This window comes from Pteropus medius, unplaced genomic scaffold, assembly GCF_902729225.1.
Source record: "Pteropus medius unplaced genomic scaffold, Ma_sr-lr_union100, whole genome shotgun sequence".
NCBI lineage: Eukaryota > Metazoa > Chordata > Mammalia > Chiroptera > Pteropodidae > Pteropus > Pteropus medius.
In genome coordinates, this window is record NW_024344370.1 from 8,885,055 (window position 1) to 8,903,450 (window position 18,396).

The following is an 18,396-nucleotide window of genomic DNA, read 5'->3' on the forward strand; positions in this document are numbered from 1 at the left end:
AATTGAGGTACATCCTTTTCAGTGCTGTTCGAACCGGAATGCTTTGAAGATAATTATTATATAACTTCTTTTACTGATTCTGGAATATGGTATGGATACTCTGTTTCCACTCTTTTTCTTTCGTCTTTCTCCTTTTCTACATACAGTCAGCTCTTCCCATTTGAAGCTAGCTTGCATACCTTTCTGCTTTGGGCCATAGTCATTCTCCCTTTTCCTGAACTTGAAGTCTGTGCCTCACCTGCTCTGGCACTTAATAGGTGCTCCAGGATGAGCATGGTTTTCCCTGTTCACCCCGCCCCCACATCTAGCTAAATCTCTGCCTCTCTTCTGTGCAGCATGAGTCACATTCCAATGAAAGAAATGACTGATGGACCGACTGAACTGAGGTTACCTCAACTCCCTTCCGTAACCCCTACTAGACAATCATCTATCCAATCCTTTCACTTGGTAGAGGCAGGGGAAAGAAGGGGGAGTGAACCCCAGTGATCACATGCCTAAGTTCTTAAGCCCAAATAAGCTTATGGGCCAGGACAGTAGTCTTTCTTCCTGAACTCATGAAATTTTCCCCCAGAACTTTTTTTTTCTAATTTTTATTTTTAATTTTAATTTTTTTAGGCATATATATATTTACATTGAGTGTTCACCTCCCATAGTTAGATTTATTTCTGTCACCACATATTTGACCCCCTTTACCCCATCTACCTCCCCCTTCCCCTTACCCTCTGGTATCCGCAGAACTTTTCATGCTTTACTCTGGTTCCAGCAGTGTCATGTAAACATTCATCTTTTATGAGCAAGGGGTGAAGTTACTGATTTTGGCAAGAATTGTGTAGTCAGAAGTTTATTCTATTTGTGCTGTAGTTTATCAAAATCTGTGCTCAGCCCTGAAGGCTTAGTCTTGTAATGTGCCTGTCTGAATTAAGGCCCAATGCTCTAGGACAGTATCATTTATTAATTCAGCATGTTACTAATTACTTTTCTCTAATTACATATGGCAAAGATACATAACTTTTTACCTTCTCAAAAACCAGTGTGCCCATGCTGGTACCACCAACATTGATTAATCTCATAATTTGAAGCAAAACCTGTAATCTAATGAGCTGGTTGTCAAATTATACTATTTTTATCTCTAATATACTTCCTTGTAATTAGCATTCACCCATATAGCAGAACATAGTCACAATCAGGTTGCCGGATGTGTTAGGAAAACTCATAATCAGTCTTTTGAGAAAATACTAAGTACTCAGAAATTTCATCGATTTCTTGTGAAATTCCTGGTTTTCCCATAAGGTGTGCTGTTGATTCTTGGAGGGGATGTAAGTGGAGAAAGCAGTTGCCTGAGTGGACTGTTCTAACATTGACATAAAGCCCTATAAAGAACCTTGGAAGCTATAGTCTAGAGGGCTTTTGTCGTCTTCATCTAATTGAGATCAGTGGTTGATAACTATCTAGAGTGCTGCTATGTTAAACAGCAATCTCAGGCCCTGCCTGCTTAGTGTGCTATGATGGGTTAGTGGTGAATTTCTCTGCATTGGGAAGGGAAAATGGCTGTATTCCCCCTGCCCCCATGCATTTGCCATCCCTGAGTTCAATTTCTATTTTATAGACAAGGAGACCAACACCTAGAGAAATGGATTAACTTCAGTAGGATCACATAGTGGCCCAACTTTGAGTGCAGAATCTTGGTTTTCTAATTCTTTTTTCCAGGGCACTCTTCACTGAACCAGATAAGGTAGACCGTATGTATGTCAGAGATTTTTTAGTTATTGTTAAAAGAAATATAGTGACATCAAAAATATGTACTACTGCAATAGGATGTTATCTGCAGATTAAATCAGAATGATTTCAGTTGGTTATTATTTGCCTATCTGGTGACTTAGTTCTTCTAAAATATGATCACATTTGAATGTATAGACAGAGTTTTAAATTTACAAAAATGGGAACATGAGAACATGACCCAACGTGTGCTGACCTTGGGAACTACTTTCCTGAACATTTAAAAAATTAATTATGCATGTTAACGTGGTATGAGAAACATGGTATATCCTTTGTAGGAATGATAGCTATAAATGCCCTGGAAATAAAAATTATAATTTATTCAGTTTTAAATTCAGATAGTATAATTTAGTGTGCCAGTAGATGGTTATGTACTTCCACTTTTTAAAAGTCAGGTATTTTTAGGATATAAGTCACATATAGTAAAACCTCTTTTAAGCATACAGTTTTGACATAATGTGTAACCACTATCACACACAAGACACAGAACATTCCCATCACCCCAAAGAGTTCACTTGTGTTTTTTGCCTAGCTACCGCTGATCAAATAATTTGCTTTTCCAGAGAGTCACATAAATAGAGTCGTACAATATGTAGCCTTTGGAGTCTATTTTATTTCTCTTAGCATACCGTTTTGAGATTTATCCAAGTTGTTGCATGTATATGTAGTTTGTTCACTTTTATTGCTGACTTCTATTCCAGTGAATAAGTGTCCCACGGTTTGTTTATCCATTCACTGTTTGAAGGACATTTGGATCATTTGCAATTTTGGATTTTTATGGATAAAGTTTCTATAAATTTTCATATACAGATCTGAGGATACCTGTTTGGTCTTGGTAAATACCTAGGAATGGGATTGCTTGGTTATATGGAGTGTGTTTGACTTTATAAAAATTGCTGATGTGTTTTCCAAAATGGATGTGCTGTTTTTTATTCTTACCAGCAATGTGTGGAGGTCCTATTGTTTCTCATCCCTGCCAGCACTTGGTATTGTTGATCTTCTTAATTTTACTTTTAATTAAAATTTCATTGTGGTTTTAATTTGCATTTCTCAGATGACTAATGATATTGAACATCTTTTCAGGGACTGATATGACATCTATATATATTCTGTGGTGAAGTGTCTGTTCATATATTTGCCCAGTTTTAAATTGCATTGTCTTTCTGAATTTTCAGGCTTCTTTGTATATTCTAGATCCAAGTCCTTTGTTAGATGTATATTTTCCAAATATTTTTTCCCAGTCTATGGCTTGTCTTTCTTTTCTTTTCTTTTTTTTTTTTGATAGTATATTTAGAAGAGTACAGATTTTTAAGCTTTAACATTTTTGTATCTTTACTTTTGTAGTTATAAAATCAACACAAGACTATTATAATACATTAAAGAATATTAAAGTATCTCTTTCCTATCTAATCTGTTCTTCTAGTATTTAAACACACTTAATCTAGTGAAAGAAAATGTTAATGTTATATGCAAGATAAAATTTTTGCTTTAAGAAATATATTGTGAAAGTTTCTTTTGTATTTTAGAACTAAAATTTCATGTTTAAGAGGATGATTAGAAAAAAAATACCTGTTGAAATAGTCTAGTTTAACCTGTTTTGCTCTTCTTTTATTCTAGTGTTATCCAAGATAAATTCTGTGGGATTATAAACATTTCAGTGGAGGGCCTACATGATGTCATGACAGAAGATCCTGAAACAGGAACTTATAAAGAGTAAGTGGATCATTTAATTAATCCTACTTGGACAGTTACTTAGAGGGTAATTAATTATATCCTGCATGATTTTTGTTTGCTATCACCATATAAGAACAGTATAGCAACTTTTAAATTTTGCATTCTATAAAGAAAATTTTTTATTATTTTGCTAATATTTGTTGTTTGATCTTGAGATCAGCTTTATTTTATTATAGTGAAATTTTACATGGAGCTTTTTTGGTCTAATTATCATTTCTATTATTAGACATTAGGTTTAAAAAAAAAAATCCCAGTGTATTGTAGCATATGAATTCCTTTTTAGAGATGTTTGAATGTGCTTTTAAACTAACAAAGTTTCCCTGACTTTCAGGCAATTTATGGGGGAAAAGGGATGGGTAAGCATCTTCTTTTTGTATTTGCCTGATTGAAGCCTCATTGGCACTATTAAGATGTTAGAGGGTCTTGTGGAACTTGATTAATTCCAAAAGAGAATAGTTAAAATTATTATCTTTGGGAGAATAGTAAAATTACGTTATCAGGAATGCTGAAAATCTCATACTTATATAATTATTAATTTAAAATTCTTTTTTAGAATTAATCACATATCCCTGTGTAGTTTGTAGAATTGCCACACCTTTCCTCTTATTACTATTGATAAGGGCATGTTTCATATGATGATAAGCAAGGCTTCATGAGATTCCAGGTCACTTGATTCCTTCTCAGTAATATATTGAGCTCGTTTGCTCAATACATTTATAAAACTATCTATAACAAATTGGAAAGATTGCTGTTTGAATCATATTTTGTTAAAAGATATAGAAACCAGATATATGTGGTTGAGTCTTGTTAAACATACGTGTTTGGCATGTAACTTAACTTTTGAAAACCCAAGAATTCAGATGAAATAGAAGCCTCAAACTTTTGGGATTACAAACCAGTTTTTGTTTTCTTCAGATAAATACCCAGAAGTAGAATTGTTGGATCATATGGTAGTTCTATTTTTAATTATTTGAGGACCCTCTATACTATTTTCCATAGTGGCTGCACCAATTTACATTCCCATCAACAGTGTATAGTTTCCCTTTTCTCCACATCCTCACCAACATTTGTTATTTCTTGTCTTTTTTTTTGATAGTAGCCATTCTAACAAGCATGAGATGATATCTCATTGTGGTTTTATTTGCATTTCTCTGATGATTAGTGATGTTAAATATCTTTTTATGTAGCTGTTGGCTATCTGTATATATTCTTTGGAAAAAACGTCTATTTAGATATTCTGCTTATTTTTTAATTTTTCTTTTTTCTTTTTTGCCATTGGGTTGTATGAGTTCATTATATATTTTGATTATTAACCCCTTCTCAGATATATGATTTGCAAATATTTGCTCCCCCTCAGTAGGTTGTCTTTCTGTTTTGTTGATTTCCTCTGCTGTGCAGAAACTTTTTAGTTTGATATTCCTATTTGCTTATTTTTGCTTTTGGAGTCAGATCCAAAAAAATTGTCAAGGAGCTTACTGCCTATGCTTTATTCTAGGAGTTTTATGATTTCGGTTCTTACATTCAAGTGTTTAATTTATTTTGACTTAATTTTTGTGTATAGGGTAAGATAGTGGTCCAGTTTCACTCTTTTTTACTTGGGTTTCATTATATGTTTCTATTTTAGTAAGAGTTCTTATTTCATTAAACCAGGAAAATTTATTAACGAGGCTTGGAATTTGCCTTCCTCTTGTCTTTATTTAGAGTGGTTTCCCTTTAATATTTTGTTCTTACGCAAATTGGAAATGAGATTGACAACTCTTTGTCAATGTTTGTAAAGTAAAAAAGAAGAGAGGTTTAGTCAACATCTTAGGATGCTTTGGGGCATTAAAATTCATTAGAAAAGGACTCAAGTTGTGGTTTTTATAGCTAGAGAGTGTAAAACAAAACTTATTGGCTATAAAAGAAGTAGTAGTTTTATTTGAAACAAAAGTAAAATTTAGGCTTTATAAGCATTTTTTTCTCCTTGTTATGTTGACCTACCAGATGGTTCTTCAGAATAAAATAGAGAATATAAAAAAGAACCTTGGTTCCCTGATTCTGACATTAGCACCTGTATATAATCCTAACTTATATAGGTCCCAGTGACATCCTTGGGAGTCTTTCTTTCTCCACTTCTCGTTTTCTGATCCATATTGCCCCATTTCTTAAAATTAGAAGCCTGGTTTCTTACAGAATAAAGTTGATGGGGCACTTCTGTGCTGATTCTCAGCTTACATTACTGACCTTTTCTCTTACTTTCCTCTTTAGATTCCTCATCATTCCTCAGGTGTGCCATTCCTTTTTATACACATTACTTGACTCATAACGTTCTTTTTTACTTGGCATGTCATGCCCAATCTTGCAAATACCTTCCTCTAAGATTCCTTTCCAGACTCTCAGGAAGCATTAATTGCATCCTTCTCTGTTCCTTCATGGCACTTTGTCTGTATTGCTAATATACAACATTTAGTTCGTTGCTTATATTCAATCTAGTGGTCATAAGAGGATCTGAGGCAATGCATAAGAAAAGGATGTGCTCATTTTGCCCAAAAACTGTTAGCACAGGATTGAAGGAATTGGGAAACTTGTGGCATGTGCGTATAAAACTGAGCCCTAAGCTTGCTAACTACCAGGATAAAAAGAGAAACGTTAGGATTACATAGTTCCTATTTTCAAGTAGAAGGAAATAGGCGTTTTAGGAGAGGGAGACTGTTTCTGGGCATGAGCACAATATGAATTTTTGATAAGGTATTTATATAAGGAATTGTAAAGGGATTTCCAGCTGTAAGAGAAACCGTGAGTCACCTGGCTTTAGCAATAAAGAATTAGTTATCTCTGACAACTAACCAAACGACTATAGGTAAGTGGCTCTATGATTAGTTATTTGGGTCCTCACAACACCTTCAAAGACCCAAGTTCTTTCTCCTCTATTCCTGCAGCACGTTAGCTTCATTTGCAGTCTGCTTTCCTTCATGGTTATAAAGTAGTGCTGGGCATTACAATTCATGACAGTGCCAGTGCCAGAGAAGTAATCTTCTCTTGCTTTATCTCCCTCCCCCTCCCCGCCTTTTTATTTATTAAACATCATAGGAAACCTTTCCCAGAAGTCTTTTCATCAGATTTCTCTGCATGTATAATTGGCTAGGATTTGTTAAACATGCTTCTGTTGAAAGCAATCATTGGCCAGGAGAATCGTATTACCGTGGTTGCTTGTTGAGCCATCGGCACTGGGACTGGGATCAGCTTTATGTGAAGCATATAGTGGCATGGAAGAGGAGGATAACTGGACAAATTCAGGGTTCCCTCAGGAAGGAAGACGATTATATAAGCAACCAAACTGTCCACTACAGAGACCAATTAAATAACGTTGTCAGTTCTAGTTTTATTATAACGTTTAGAAATGACTTTGTGTAGATTAAATCAAAGGTGTTTTTACAAGTACTTTTAAACATAATAACTTAAAAGGATTCATGTTGCATGCTAACACTGATGGTTATGTTTGGCTGGTTAGAGTTTCTTGTTAGGAAAGATTCGGAGATAGTGAGCTAGAGTGCCTAGATCTATTCAGTGAGTGAGTAGGATGAGACAGGTGGCTGCCTGTGTTCATGTGTCGGTCATTCCTTTTCTAAACTGTTATTATTGTATTGCTATTACTATTGTTACATTCATAGCCCATCCATTTTAGCTTAGTTGAAATCAGTTAATTTTCACCATGCCTTTTATGTAAAACATGACTCCCTATCTTTAACCTTTCTCAACAAAATAAGATTTGACTTTTAATTAGAGATTTTCCTGTAAGAGAGAATTTTAGTTTTGATCTTGTCAATTCAAAAAAATTTTTTTATTTTTTATTTTCCACCTTCCAGAAATCCAAATGAATGTAATTTGCAGAATCACAAAGCAAAACATATTCTACCCTTTGGGTAATTTGTAGTCAGTGGGAAAAAAATATATGTGTACCTGTATATTTATATCCAGAATATACTTTACTATTAATGTGATACATCTTTTAATTGGGGAAGGGAGAATAGAGAGTTTTTACTATATAAATAAGTTAATGGATGTTGGAATGCAGTGAAAGAATTTGATGCACTATAAAGCTTACTTCCATGGAGATCTAGCTTCCTTGCAGTTAAAATCCAAGTCTGCAGCAAGTATGAAGGAACCCCATTTTATTATTTAGTTCTAAAATACAAACTGGGATCTAGACTTTTTCTAGACATTTTATTTTATTCAGTAGCTTTTGGGTTGAGATAATGTCATAATTTTCTCACTTTGTGCCTGAGTCTTTTGGCCAACTATGTGTGCTACATTATATTATGCCATGGTAGACAAAAGCATTGCAGCTCCGAGAGGTTAAGGCCCTGCAGTGAGCTAGTGTTAACTCTTGTCGTTTTTCAGGGTTTCTGATTTTCAGTTTAAAGTTCTTACTGTTTGAGCTCACCGATGTCCACTGAATAGGTCAAAGGCAGTTGTTCCAAAAAAAATTTTTTTAGATGGTGAGGAATAGGAGAAAGAGGACACTCACACCCCCTGAAAGAGTGAGCCTGATCAAGTTTCTGGTGTTGGCATCTGTCTTTAACCCTGAATTAAAGGTCATCTACACAATTGAGTTAGGAATTGTCCTTCCTGTCCTTACCCTGTACTTGATACAAAACAGAAGAGAAACCAAGCTTCCCTTCACAGTTTTTATTGGTTAGGAACCTATGACTGATAAATTACTGAATTCTATTGTTCTAAATTAGGAAACTGAGATTTGTTTCTTCAACTTGACTTCCTAGACAATATTCATTTCTTGTTTTCCTGAAACCAGTGTTGACTGAATAGAAAATTATATTTCTTTTATCTCTGCCAGTGGTGAAGGTCAGTGATGCAGATAATCAGAATAAAGTAATTTATACCTGTCCTGCAGGTACAAGTACTATCAGGGACAAGTTCCTCAGAGAATAGTAATAATTTCATTTGGAGCACAAAGTTGATTCATACATAATTAATAATGTTTTAATTATGTTATTTAAGTTATTGCTACGGTTATGAAACATGTAACCTACAGACATATGAAGATTAGTGGTAAAAGAAGTATTAATTTTAAGTGTTTGTATCATTTAAAAAGATATAAAGTGTACAACTTACTTTGTCAAGTGATATATGATTCAAAAGTTGCCTATAAATAAATTTCTTACAACTTACTACCTTAAATATGTAGGTAAAATGCTCTAAAATTTTTTCATGTTGCCCTTTAGATATCTTTTTGTCATTACAATTTTTTTTTTAACTTATAAATCTAGTTTATCAAGCTAGTCCTCATATTGGTATATAAAAACATTGATGTTTCAGTGATTTCAAGGATTTGTTTTTCGTATGTTATAGACTTAAACATTTATTTAAAACATTTTTTTTTACTGTAGCTGTATGTTGATGTCTCATCTTGAAGAACCAAAAGTAACAGAAGATGAAGAACCACCCACAGAACAGGATAAGAGGAAAAAAATGGTACGTTACAACAGTAGCTTCTAAAAAATTTGGGAGAACTCATATTTCATATTTTGTGGATATGAAATATCTGTTGGTCCATTCAGATATCTATCTATCCTTTGCTGCAAAATTAATGTAAGCTTTTGAAATTTGGAGTGTATTCCTGAAATAGATAAATTTTATTCCTTGTATAGGAAGTTAAGTTTAACTCTTGATCTGAAATAATTGTGTCTTGTTTTAGCAGAACAGAAGGTTTACTCTTTTACTTATACAAAACATGTGACCCTCAAACCTTATGTAAGTTTTAATGCTGATTCTTCTGTTTTCAGATCTACTGAAATTGCTTCATTCTCTGTTATTTTCTGGATATTTGCTATGAATTTTTTCTGGATACATTACAGGCCTTCATAAAAATGCTTTGAAATTAACTGCTAAATTGTTTTGAAAACCATTACATCTCACTACAGGAATCTGATGAGGAAAATGAACAAAAAATAGGAAACATCTAAGATATCTTTCTTTTAAAATTATTTATAATCTTGATTTTTTAAATACTTACTTTGACATATGATTTTTTTCCCCTTTTTTCATTTGGAGTTTATTCTAGTCTCCTGGCCTCACCAGTTAGTTATTAACTTCATTCTGTCCTCTTTCCTCATTTGCAAATGAGAATAATAATAATAATAATAATAATAATAATAATAATAAATATCTACTTCAAAAGCAGAATAAATAAATGAATATGCAAACGGTCATGGGAGAATGAACACCTAGTAATTATTATGTGTTAGCTATCATTGTTATTTTAGTCTGCTCATGATATTCCCTCCTTGAATTATCCTGCATTAACTCTCAAGAGCTTCATCCTTAGCATATAGCTTATACTACACTGGTCTGACTGCCTTCTTTTAAACCATTTGAATTTAATTCATTTTACTTTGCTTTTATGCTAGAGATCATCTCCCTAGCAACTAGTGTGGAGGAAAGGAAAATTTCCCAAAATTCGTAAGACCTGAATTCTGGTCCCGTTCTTGCTATTAATTGTGACCTTGAGATCTGTTTGTCTCTTGAGATCTGTTTCCTCATCTGAGAAATGTGTAGAAAATTGGATTAATGGATTCCCAGGGCCTGTGAACTGAAACGTGATTTTATTTTATTCATTTAGCTCTTAAAACCATTCCTATCTCTCCCCAATATGTACTGTTCTGGTGAAGTATTTAATTTTGAGTGTACGTCTGGCGTAATATCTCCCATGAAATGAGACTGCTAATTTGTATCCATACTACATGGAAATTGTGTTTTCTTCACTTAGAATGATGCTACCCTTTTGGAATAACCTAGCAGTTTGTCTTTCCCCTTCTCTCCCTTCCTCTTTTTTTAAGCATCGACTGTATTGACTATGTTAGAGAAAAATATAATACCAATATTCTTCATAAGAGTCTGAGCTTGTCAATAAATATTCTACTTCCATTTATTCATCAGCTTTTTTGCATACTTTATTAACATCAGTTAGTCGGTAGATCTCTCCTTAGCAAATTAATCTACCCAAATCTGTTTTTCATTGTATATAGAATCCTCAGTAACATCATATAGTAGTAATTTTAATTCTGACTTTATTTTGAAGGTAAGTGAAATATCGCAAGAACATTATAAGAACATAGTTTTAGAAATAACACTTAAGGTTCCTTGATTCGATTTTGTTATCCTAAATTTTATTGGAGAGCTGGCTATCATTATTGTTCGAGTTATAGCTTGTATCATTTCATAGAACAACTATTATTTTTTAAGTGGCTGATTTTATTTAACATCAGTAATCATACTAGTTGTTGATTGCAGATTTATATTGTCATCTCTAAGATTTTCAATGCCTTAGGCTTAAGTCTTAGTTTTATGCTGATGATACACAGCATTTATGATTAATGCTGTGACTATATATCTCAGCCTTGAATAAACCTAACTATGAAGACTACGGTTTTTCAGTCACTTTTCAATAACAAAATTGATTTCATTATATTTTCAGGGTTACAAGTACAAATTGTGTATTTTCAGTAATTATATCATTATTCTTATGCTTTGATATCTTTAACATTAGAATTTTTTTGAGAGCTATCTAGATGTGTTTTAGTTATAATTTCAAATGGAAATGTTTGCTGGTAGATGATTATGAATTATTGTTTAAAAGAAAAACTAATCTAGCATCAAAGGGTTTTTTCATTTTAAAATGAAATTATTTCCTAGGAAGAAAAGGCACAGCTACTTGGTTCCAAGATTACATAATTGAAAGATTGATTTAATTACTGTCATTGTTGTCTTAAAGTGGCCCCAAAAATGTGGTGCCTGCATTTCGGTAGTTGTTTTGGGAGAGGATAGCAGTGGTGAGTGTAAAGATCCATGCTGAGGGGGAAAATCAACTGAAACTACTAAGAAAAGAATATTATATAATGGATGGAAAAGATCATCAAAATATTTTGTTATAACTGTGTTTCCTATATGAAGAAGCTAGAAGATCGAACATGTTTAAGTAAACACAAGGAAGGTAATTTCAAAAAAACTCAAATTATATTTCTAGGGGTTAAAAACTATGATATCCCCACATCATATATGCTTTAGACAAGAGATGTTAATTTCTTAAAATATCTGATAGGATTGATGTAGATTAGGTAATGTAGAAGAAAAGATTAGTGAACTTGAAGACATAGCAATAGAAACTATACGAAATAAAACCAAAAAAACCTAGGAGGAAAAAAAAGAGCTGTAGGACATGTTCAAGCAGCTTAATATATAAGTAATTGAAGTCTCTAAATAAGAGAAGGGAGAACAAAAGAAATATTTGAAGAAATAATGGTAAAAATTTTTCCCCAATTTAATGAAACCTGTGAACTCACAGATCTAGGAAGGTCAGAGAACTCTAAGCATAGGAAATAAGACTACATCAAGGCACATCATAATCAAATTGCTACTTAAATCCAGTGTTAAAGAGAAAGTCTCTAGCATAGTTAGGGGGGAAAAAAATTCATATAGTGAGGAAAAGATAAAAATGATAGCAGATTTGTCCCTAGAAACAGAGCAGGCAAGCTGACAGCAGAAGAGCTTCTTTAATGTTCTGAAAGAAAAAAAACATTTATATTTGCAGTACTAAAATAATCTTTTGAAATAAAATTTTACTATTGAGAATGAAATTACCATTATTTTTTTAGAATAAAAGCCAAAAGAACACATTCTTTCTTTTATATTTCAAAAGAAAGAACAATAAATTATATAAAATGCAAGTGATTAAATCTAAGACATTTAAGTTAAGTAAAACACTTGATTTTAAACTCCATAACTTCTAGCATAAACTAAAATACAAATTGACACATTTAAACAATTCTTTTGCTTATGGTTTCTTGGCTCTGAATCACTCCACTCCTGTTTCTACATCCATGTTTATCTAGCACCAGTCTCTTGCATTCCCCACCAATTGGGGTGTAATAAAAACACAAATTGATAAACAGGCATCTTCCTGAGACAGCAGTTCTTTCTGTGATAAAGTTAAAATGTTAATCAAAAAGTAGCATGAGGTCCAGAGGTTAAGATCTTTCACAGTAGGCTACATAATAATAATCGAAAGACACTGGAAAGAAAATTCTGTTGAAAATGCCTTTGGAATTAAAAGAATGCTGGTTCCTGAGTTTTTGTTTTTAGTTGAGAATTCAGATTAATTGCCAGCTGACATCAGTACTGTTCTGAGTATTACAGATCAGGTAGCCTCATTGTTTCTTCGTTGTATATTGGAATTGTTACTAAAACCCTTAATCAGGATTTGTTCAGTAACTTTGCCACTGTTCACTAGAAATTTTGGCAGCTAACATTGACTCATAAAGTCTTCATGTTTATAAATGAAGAATATGGCCCAGTTTGTGAGAATTTGATTTTTAGTAACTTAGGTAACACCAGTGACCATTAGGCTATTTTTTTGGCAGTTTTTTTGTACTTTAATTACTGCTTTTTTCTTCTGCCTTTTTTTTTTACCTCAATGAATTATCAGTAATTGTGTTTTTATAAGGAGCTTATCTTTTGAAGGAGAGGAAATTGAGCTTTTTCAAAGAATTGTTCTACATAAAGAAGTTTCTGTTTTGGAGAGATTTTTTAAATTACAAAGTAGCCTTTACTAGTTCGATAACCACAGAATTATTTTGTGATATGAAATACCCTTTTCTCCAAGGTAGACTTTACTAACATTATGATATATATCTTTCCAAACATTTTATTTATATACATAAACATTTGCTTGTAGTTCACAAATTAGGAATACTATACATTTTATTTTGATCCTTGATTCTTTTGAAATGTAGTAAATACATGAGCATATTTCCACGTACGTAAATTTAGGTTGCGTTATTTCTCTTAATAGCTACATGTGACAACATTCCATTGAATGGGTCTCCATCACATTTCTCTCTTGAGCAGCAATTTTTAAAACGTAGTCCACAGACAACTGGGGGTTCCCAAAACCCTTTCAAAAGTATTATTTCTTCATAATAAGATATTATTTTCTTTTTCATTGTTTGAATATTTGCACGAGTGATGCAAAAACAATATTTGGTACCCCGTGGTAGGAATAACTGCTGGCACTTTAGCAACAGTAAGGACAATGGCAGCAAACTATACTAGTAGTCATCATATTCTTCACTACCAAAACTCAGTTTATTTTTAAAGCCAGTTTCATTCAAGTATGTCCTTGATGAAATAGTACAAATTATTAATTTTATTAAGTTTCCTCTATTGAGTACGCATTTTAAAGATATTTTCTGTGTCAAGATCGGAATATTCTCTGTGGCAATGGTTGTCTTGAGGAAAAGCACTTTAGTGATTTAGTTTTAAGCTGAATTAACTGCCTTTTTCATGCAGCACCATTTGAACATGGAAGAACGGCTGGCACGTTATTCAGGCATATGTATTTGGCATACATTTCTTCAAAAGCAAACCTGCCAATTCAAGGAAAATAACGAATAATTTAAAACCATGTGCCCAGTGGTGGTACGTGAGTTAACCATACCCTGGACAAGATGATAGTTAGAAAGCAGTAACTTTCTCTAGTTATGAGAGAAGCTGAGCATTTTAAAGATGTTTATAGGTCATTTATATTCTTTTGTTTGATGAATGCCTTATTCATATATTTTCCTTCCACTTTTCTGTTAGAAATTTTATTTAGTTGTTTGTTTTTTGCTTTTAAATAAGAATTTTGTGACATTATATTTTCTAAGAATGACCATAACAATGTCTCCCATTTCATGTGCTATTTTTACAAGGTGACTTTGACACTCTTTCCCATTCAAAGGCTGGATCTATATTTCCTTTCCTTGAAGTTGGTCAGGGTCGCTGATGCTTTATGACTTCCAAGTCTAGGTCATAATATATAGCTTCCACCTTGTACTCTAGGGACTCTTGTTCTTAGAATCCAGCCACTGTGCTGTAAGGAAGCCAAGCTTCTACAAGGAGACTGTAGGTCTTATTTTCCCTAGCTGGGGTCCTAGGTAACAGCCAGCAATAACCGTTAAACACATGACTGAGTGACTGTTGAGATGATTCCAGCCCCAAGATGGCTTAAGTCACCTCTAGCCTTCAAGTCATCTCAAATAAAGCCTCACAGACCATGGAGCAGAGACAATTCATCCTCACTCTCCCCGTATGAATTTCAGATCCACAGAATCCATTAACACTAAAAAAATAGTTGTCATTTTATGCCACCTAGTTTTGGAATAGTTAGGCAGCAGTCAGTAACCTGAACAAGCGCTGTAAAGAAATCAGCCCTTAATCTTTTATCTGTGTTTCCTTCAATTTGTTTGCTTGTTTAAAAACCTGTAATGAAGTATATTAGCTTGTTTCTCCAAGGGAGAATGCACACATTGGGGAATCATGGGATATATTACAATGGGTGAATCAAAGAAGAATCTTATAGGGTTTAGGGAGCTGGAGTTACCATAGAATGGTCTTGTCAGGGATTGGTCAGAATTTGTAAACCAATCAAGTTGCTGGGACAGTCATTGGTCTGTAGCAGATGAGTCCATGCAGTTACATTGGATCAGTTTGTCAGTTGCTTTGTCTAAGTGAGCTGTGTTTTGAGTATTTGTTTAGATTGCTTGTCTTGCGTATCGTGATTTAGGATAGTTTTTCTGTTTTGTGAGGCCTTGTATAATTTTGCAAATTGTGATCTCTGCTTCAATTCCCAGATATCACTTCACAGTTATCACAGTTATCTCCTGTATGCGTGTTTTTCTTCATCAAAATTCCTTTTGAAAGATTAATTGTTATCTTCTGGGGATGTGATTAGTCCAGATCTGTGCTCCTCTTTGAGAGGTCATATTGTGTATTGAGTTTTCAGTGGTAGTTGTTTTCATTTCTTTGTCAGCGAATTGTTTTTGACTTTGTTTTCCTTTTGTTGCGTTTGTTTTTTATTATATGCTTGGAATGGCTACCAGCTCTCAAGAACATAATTTCTCATGTTGTTACAAGTTTAGTTATTTTATTTAAATTTTTTAATTCAATTGGAAATTTTTTGTTAAAGCAATGAAGTAGAATGTCAACTTTTTTTTATATAGCTACCCTCTGTCACAAAACTAGTAAGTAGCGTATCTCTTCTCTACTATTTTGAAATGCTGCTTTTACCAGATACTACATTGCCAGATTTGCACAGATTTATTTCAGAACTCAAGGATATAGTCTATTGACCTGCCTATTTAATTACTATAGCCTAACAGTATATTTTAATACTCATTAATGATGTTTTGAGGGTATTTTACTTGAAAATTCTGCATTATATATTATTTTAAAATTGAATAGAAGACTTTATAAAAGAATTCTTTATAAAAGAATTCTTAAAACTCTCAGTCTAAAATGGGACTTATTCTTATTGGAAAACAGCAGAAACAGTATTGTTTGAAAGTTAGAGGCACAAGACTTTGCCTATTTAATACTAAAAATTACAGGTTTATTTTTCTTTAGGATGTTTCATAGATTAGTCTAATAATACCTTGACTTATATTTTCAAGCATCACACTGAAAGCAGTTGCTTCTTTGTGGTCTTAGCCTAACTGGATGGCATGAATAAAAATGTAACTTATATCAAAAGTGAAAGTGTCCTACCATGACTTAGAGTCAAATGAAGAAAATATGAGTAAGAATTAGATACTAGTGGTAGAAAATTTCTTAAATCCGTAAGTCAGAAGTTAACAAAGCTGTTTCCTGGAGGTTTGGGTGACCTCTGTTCAGGAAAGATCTGGCCTTGGTAACTGAGTGTTGACTGATTGCTTTGTCATTGGTTCTAAAACTCTGCTTGTTCTCATTTCACTATGAATTTATCCCTTGAGCAAAAAGCAAACATGATTCTCAGAGATTGGTATAAGCTCACTTATGGTCTTATATTTCAAGTGTATTACATATATTATTATTGTAGTTACTCCATTTTTATGCGAACTAAATGTTTATAAGCCTAGTTTTCTGAGACTTAAGTGTCTCCAACAATGAAAAGTAAATAGTGAGACAGATATTTTGAATTGCTTGATTGCTTGTTTTCCAAGTACTTGTCATACTGTCACATATTTGTTAATCACAGTGCTGTTCTTTTTGGGAGTTTTCCATTTGACTTACCCAGATAATTTAGTAGCGAAGGCACTATGCGGAGCTGTTCCTTTGTTTTGTGCCAAGCCTGCCAACTAAAAGAAATACACAATGTAGTTTACATCATGTGTGAGATCATTTCAAATACTCCAGCAAATTTAGGTTAAACAGCCATAGAACAGTATTTCCTTTTTCGGAAATAGTAAGTTAATGCAGGGCTTAAAATACTGATTTCTTTAACAATTTAGCTACATCAGCAGATGGTTAGGATGGACAGTTTTCATTCTTCCATTCATTCCCATTATATTCTATCATTTTTATAAATTATTGATGGTTTACAATTCGATGAAATGATCATCAAATTTTGTTTGAAATAGAGTGTTTGAAATAGATTGAGGGTGCTGACTGACTCATTATTAACCTTTCTTCCTGCTATAAATTCTCTCTCAACATTTTCTATTTATAGCACCTAAACTTTTCAGTCCCTTACCTAATAGCTTGACCTTGTAGAACACTTTTTCAAGAAACTTGAGATTCTCATAAGATTTGCTCACTGATCTCACTTCTTGGGCCCACAGAGGCAACTGGAGCATTAAGGAGACAGAAGGAAGCACATATTTCCTGTAGATGGCTCACACTTGTGATGCTCAGATTTCTCAGTCCCTTTAATAAGGTTATAAGCAGAAACAGCAAATGATGTTCACAAAACTCAGATAGCTTATCCAAAGATGATATGTATATTGTAAATAGAAATCTTATCTGATTTTTTCTCACTGTTTCTCTTTATTCTCTGTCACCTTGAAACTACATATGACTGGATTAATGTTGTGGTATGTATTTGGTTTTATAGTATATTCTCTCATAAAATGGGCAAACATGACCATGAATAATAATATTTCTGAGAAGGAAGTAGAATCAGAGGCATTGCTGAATGGTAACACATTCAGATACATAGCAGGCTATTGTTTTCTAATTTAATAACATTAATAGCACACTCTTAAATATACTCTTACACTATGTTATATGGTCATTTTACTTTGGTGATGATAAGATGAATAGGAGGACATCTTTCTGTTATTTACGAATTTAGTTATGTACTAAAGTTGATTTTTTTAATGTAGAGATAACTTCATTGCTGGAAACTAAATGGAGATTGACCTTAATGTACTGCTAAAATTGATTTATAGTAAAAATGCTTTAATAAAACATATAAAAGGTCATTACAAAAGTCAGTATAGTTTTGTAAGATTCTCAAAATGCACCTATGATCATAACATTTTATTGGTGCAAAATTTATCCTAGTTTTTATACATTTCCATTTTGTGATATCATGTCATCCCCATGGCCTTCTCAGTAAGCTGATGCTAAGGATAGTTTATGGTAGTCTTGTGATCCTATATGTTTAGTTGAACCTAAGGTGATCTAGTGGGTGTATGGTAACTGATCTAAATAACGTTATCAGTAAACTTAACTTAGTAGCTGTAAATAAAAATTCTACTCTATAAATAGAACATACTTTATTTTTTAGATTGTACATTTTGTATATGTTCATGAAATACTTATAAAAACTGAGCATATTCTAGGCTTAGAGAGAAAACCTAATTTCTCAGAGTAGTTATAGTATAGGTCATATTCTCTGACTACAGTGAAGTAAAACTAGAAAGTCAAGAAAGGTTGAGAGAAATACTGGTTATGTAAAGTTTTTAAAAACAATATTTTAAAGAAGAAGTTTGCAATTTTCAACTAGGTGACATACTACAGTGAGATTATTACATGTAAAACACAACTGAATTATTCATACCCTTAAGTAATTTTATTATTAACCAAGAAAGA

General features: G+C 33.0%; 1 protein-coding gene across 4 annotated transcripts in view; it reads left to right on the top strand.

Moving 5' to 3' along the window:
- The window catches only part of IPO11 (importin 11), a 163,862-nt gene that overhangs the window by 135,411 nt on the left and 10,055 nt on the right, over window positions 1-18,396 (top strand). For all 4 annotated transcript variants that reach the window (XM_039870008.1, XM_039870007.1, XM_039870009.1 and 1 more), the window contains exons 28-29: window positions 3,394-3,489; window positions 8,898-8,982. In XM_039870008.1, coding sequence (XP_039725942.1) covers window positions 3,394-3,489; window positions 8,898-8,982 — 181 coding nt within the window. The remainder of the gene's footprint in view (window positions 1-3,393; window positions 3,490-8,897; window positions 8,983-18,396) is intronic.